The sequence below is a fragment of the Pagrus pagrus genome (genome assembly GCF_965226575.1).
Source record: "Pagrus pagrus genome assembly, chromosome: 2".
In the NCBI taxonomy this organism is placed as follows: Eukaryota; Metazoa; Chordata; class Actinopteri; order Spariformes; family Sparidae; genus Pagrus; species Pagrus pagrus.
The window spans coordinates 24617829-24623221 of NC_140186.1; the positions used below are offsets into that span (position 1 = coordinate 24617829).

Sequence of the window (5393 nt, forward strand, 5' to 3'; positions counted from 1 at the left end):
ACAGAGCACACACACACACACACACACACACACACTTGTTATTGTGTGTCACCGTGTGCCCTCTGTTGGTGCTGTTTACCTTTATACTGAATCCAGTATCAAGCAGTTGATCTACAGAAGGAAGAATCAATAGAACATTTTCCAGATAGCACATTAATAATTATTAATCAGCCCACACTTTTTCACTTGCAGGGCCCAAAACTGAAACTTAATAGTGGACAACTGACCAAAAGCAAGTACCTATTGTGTTAAGATGCAGAATGCTAATAACAGTTTACAGACATAAACACACACATGCTGATGATTTCTACAAAGTAAGGGCATCAAAATAAAGATGCCATCATCAACGTGAGATGATGAATCATGACAGCAAAGATGTTCGTTAGCTCATCTTTAATATGACAGACAGTTTAAAGGTGTTTGTGTTTGTTATGTAGTTTTGGAGAAGAAATTCAAACTCAAACAGAATTGTATTATTCATTTTATTGCGGTAATAATACAAACTCACAAACATGTATCTGTTCCATAAGTGAATAAACAAGCTGTGCTCGCAGGAAAATAAGGTCCCAGTACACTGTTTGAGGCTAGAGAGGTGGCAGGGTCCGCCACATATAAACAAAGTAAAACAGTGTGAAACTGTGTTGTCCTTTAAGGTCAGTTTGTTTATTCAGTCATGAAAACACCCCCAAAACTCCACAATGCAACACATGTTGTATCTGAGTAGTGTTGTGCTCTGTGCATGTGGTCAGTGCATTATGGCTCGATTTGTCACACAGAGGCCGGGTGACATTTTTAATGACAACATCACACTGTGAGTGCACTGTTGTCTTATGTAAACCTCACACGTCAAACACTATCAGAGCACCATACTGACACCGAGGTGACACAGAGCAGGAAGCATTTATGCTGAGGTTACTAAATTAAACACTTTATGCACGTATCATGCACTAGAATGGTTAGCTACTCCTGCTTTGTCTTTTACTGTAAAATTCAAGCTTGCAAACTCAATGTGTTAAGTTTGACCTTTTAGTAAATACGCTTGTTTGTTTTCATGAGGGCTAGGAGACGTTAGCTTAGTTTACCATGGCAATTGAAAGCAGGTTGAGAGAGCTAGTCCAGCTCTGTCCAAAGGTGAAAAATGTTGGTAAGGCTTTACACTAAGGTCCTTGCAATAAGCCTAATAAGCTTGTAACGAGTTAATAGGTAATAAGGCCCTTATATGGATGTATTAACCTTATTAAGGCCTTGTTCTCACCTTAGATCCAGTAGCTGCAAAAAGCATAGTCTACTGTCATTAAGTCTGTAACAATGTATCTAATAATCGCCATTTTCATGTGGTGAAGTAGAGAGCAGGGAGGGGATTACCAACTGCAAAATGAACAGGAAGTTACCTAAAACACCTACAGCAGCTTTAATTAACTCTTATAACCATAAGGACCTTAATTTAAAGTGGTACCATTGGTGAAATAAAGGCAACGTTTGTATTTTTATTGATGACAGTGTCAAAGTAAGTTTATATGCCAGCGAAAGAAAGAAGTGATACCATATTATATTTGTACTTCAGCTCAGGTTTGGGCCATAGAAACTGCGTGATAGTTTAGGCTGATAAAGTAGTTGGTCTGTAAGGTGGACGGAGAGTTTTCAGCATTTGTTTCAGTTAACACATATAGTGTTATATTCACACCTTTGAACATACCGTTGTGTGTGTGTGTGTGTGTGTGTGTGTGTGTGTGTGTGTGTGTGTGAGAGAGAGAGAGAGAGAGAGAGAGAGATAATAACCACAACATCACAGCTACTTCAGCTGTAACTTCCACGCTGCAGTAACATCAAGATGTGGAGCCTTCAAAATCTGCTATTCATCCTCTGCAGTAAGTTCTGCAAATTACACAAACAAATTTAATGGACTTGTCAGAAAACTTTTTTGATCGTACTCTTTTATTAGAGTACATCTAGTATTTATGTCTATAGGACAACATGTACATCATACCGAGGCTCACAGCATGTGTCCATCTGTGAGATTAAGATGATTAGAAGTTTGGTCATTTAAACGCAGGTAAAGTTAAACTCATTTAGGGTGAAGAACTCAAAAAGTAGCCACACACTGCTGTCTTCTTCTTAGTTCTTCAGTTTTCCACACCTGAGGTAGATCATTGTTTTGTCTTTTTCTCTGTTGGTTTTTCTTTTCTTCTTTATTTTAGTGATTAAAATTAGGACCTATATCCACTTTTTTTTTCTATTTCATGTTGTCTTCTCTTCACAGTTCCTCTGAGCTGTGTGACGCACGCAGCAAAGATGATCCATGTGTCTGGATACGAAGGGACAATAGTAACAGTGTCCTGTCCCTATGACAGGGGACATATGTCTTATGCAAAGTACTTGTGCAGGAATGAGTGCGGCAGTGACAGTGATGTTCTGATTAGCACGACCAAAGCGAAGACGAACAAATACTCCATCCGTGATGACAAAAAGAGACAAGTCTTCACAGTGACCATCTCTGATCTTCGTCTTACGGATGCTGGAAAATACTGGTGTGGCGTGTCCAAAACTGGATTTGATAGCTACCCTTCTGAAGTTAAAGTGAACGTAAAGCCAAGTAAATAAACAGAACAATCATTATCATCATGAAGGCTTAAAATGCCAAAGAAGGTTTTAAAAAATGAATAATAGCAGATGTGTTATTAGATGTGCAAATACTTTGCTCAAAACTCCTTCTGCTTTAACAGAGTGGTGCTGTGTGAAGTCAGAGAAACTGAGCGGCATCGTGGGACGTCCAGTAACTATGCAGTGTCCCTATCCTCCACAACACAGGGATAACAGGAAGTTCCTCTGTAGGGGAGCCCATTACAACAACTGTACAGACATGGCGAGGAGTCAAAGCAAGTTCACACTACAAGTTGATCCCTCATCGAGCTCTTTCTCGGTGACGATCACAGAGCTGAAAGCAGGTGATGTTGAGACATACTGGTGTGGGTCAGACCCACAGTGGAGACCCGGTAACTACACCAAGATTCAACTATCAGTAGGTAAGATTTGAAAACAACAGGAAAAATATATTTTAATTCAAAACTCTGTGGAAATAAACAGTTCTCTGTGACAGTCTTTCCACAGCAGAGCAGCACTGTGACCCCTAACAGCACTGTCGGATCACAACCAACACACATGACTGGCAAACAAGGTATGTGTGTGTTTGCACTCATGTGATTTAAAGATAAAATGATATTATCCTAAATGTTTTTTTACAATGTTCAAAGCCAGAGAAATACACAAGTTTACTCAAGGTAGTGATGTGTTTCATGTAGTCGCCTGTCACTATATCCGGGATGGGGAAGTGGGCAAACTTAACGCGGGTAAAACAATTAGTGCCTGAGTCACATCAGATAGATTTTCATCAGCAGTGCTGGTGGTTTAATGGTGCTTACATTGACATTAAAGCAAGTGTGACGGCAGGAACATTTGTGTTTATTTGTGTTACTCATGCAGTGTTTATCTGCCCCAAACAGCCAGTTAACTTTACTCTACACTAGCCGTAAGCTAACGTTGGCGAGCAACGGCACACACTGACGGTGTGTGTGTGTCATTGTGGTTAAAGACAACTCTTGGTGCATTCAGGTCATTTCCCCTCTAGCTCTAGTCTGCAGTCAACCTTATAACACAAACACCTGAAAACGGATCCGCGGATCACTGCTGCAGGTTGATAAACAGGGATCTGCTTTTTAATCCCCAAAATTTTAAAGTAATTTCTGAGCTCTCCTCACTCCAGTAAACAGTTCCTGATCAGAGCAGAATCTGAAGTGATTTCAGATGTCTATTTACCAGAGGGTCGTGCTCTCATCCAGAATCTCTAGGCGGCTCTAAGCCGTTGAGCAGAGCGCTTTAGCAGCAGAAGTTTCATATTGTACGTATTTTATTGTCCTTTTGTTTTGTTTTGTTTGAGAGCAGAAATTACATATCGTGCATTGAACCAGCAGTGAGGCCAATGTCCTCATCTAATATGATTTTGAGAGTCGTGCTGCTGATGTGTGTTTTCAGGAAGTGTTCTTCTCTCTGTTCTGTATTTTTTTAGATGTTACATCCATGCACGCTGTGGTTTTCACTGTGCCCGCTGTTGCACTGTTGATACTGGCACTTGCCCTGGTCGTAGTTTATAAATACAAACTGAGAAGTATGCATCACACACAACATGCACAAACTCACACAGTCATTCGCACATAAAGCTGTGACTCGCTATGTTGTGTTGTATACTTGTGTGTCTCCAGGACCTGAAGTCAACGTCAACAGGAAAATAACAAAGAGGAATGAAGCAGGGGAAACGATGGATGTGACAACTGTAAGAAAACATCAATAAAACAAATCTCACAAGTGGCTCCAAAAGGCGATGATGATCATTACAGTTCAAATTATAAAAGTGGGGCAAACAATGAAGAACATGCTGCTGATTCTGTTCATCCTAGAGACATTAAAGGAGAAGCCACAACTTGTTTAAACAAGAAAAGATTATTGTGCAGAAAATGGTTTCATTACATAAAATCAAAAAGGTCTTTTATTTATGTAACTGGGTATTTTTATTATTCTCTATTATCTACTATATTTCTGTTTTCTTTATCTGTATACAGGTTATGATATTTAGTCTGATAGTGATAATAAATAAAAAGTCAATAGGATGTAAAGATGTCTTCGTGAGGACAAATGTGATGGAAGACAAATTGATCAACTGACATCACCATGTTTAGTCTCTACTGCTAGGGCCAAATAATTACTTTTTTTTTTTTACTATTATTGACGAATTAGCACTCGGGAGCCAAATGTGCGACATAACTAACTCTGATGTTACAATGCTCTGATAAGTGCAAATGTGCCTGTTTATTTATTCATCTGTTTTTTCTCTTTTAGGTTTATGAAATTGAAGAAGCTGCAGTTTACTCAAACACGGGCCCCTCCAAGCAAGGCGAAGACGAACAAGAGTCTGTGTATCAAAACCTCATCATCACTGAAGGTATCTACTGCAATGAGTTCCACACCAGACACACCTGAGCAGTGTTTGTATACTCTCAGTAAAGAGCTGACCAACACATGTCCGTGTACCATTTGGTCCAACATTTCTCTTGTCCGGACGAGGGTTGTCCTTCTGATTATCCAAACATAACTGGCATCTAATTACCGTGAAATACATTAGGTAGTTTAACTTGTATTCACTGATTTCTACTTTGATTGTACACAGGCTCATTTACCTTATCAAGATTGCTTAAGGTTAATATAAAAGTTTAAAGGTTATATTGATAACATTTATTTTTTTTGACAAATCATTTTTAAAAAGTACTACATAAAGGTGCAGAATAAAACAATCTCTTTTCCTTAAAAACATTATTATCATTGTGAATAAATAGTTTTAAAAT

The 5393-nt window shown here is 38.9% G+C and overlaps 1 protein-coding gene across 1 annotated transcript; it reads left to right on the plus strand.

Moving 5' to 3' along the window:
- Positions 1–2292: 2292 nt before the first annotated feature.
- LOC311263623 (polymeric immunoglobulin receptor-like) lies at positions 2293–5031 on the plus strand (the record flags this gene model as incomplete). The annotated part of the gene is made up of 6 exons (XM_084363815.1): positions 2293–2593; positions 2724–3023; positions 3098–3175; positions 4064–4162; positions 4257–4327; positions 4891–5031. The coding sequence occupies 6 exons, from the start codon at positions 2293–2295 to the stop codon at positions 5029–5031; spliced, it is 990 nt and encodes a 329-aa protein (XP_084219941.1).
- Between the last annotated feature and the right edge of the window lie 362 nt (positions 5032–5393).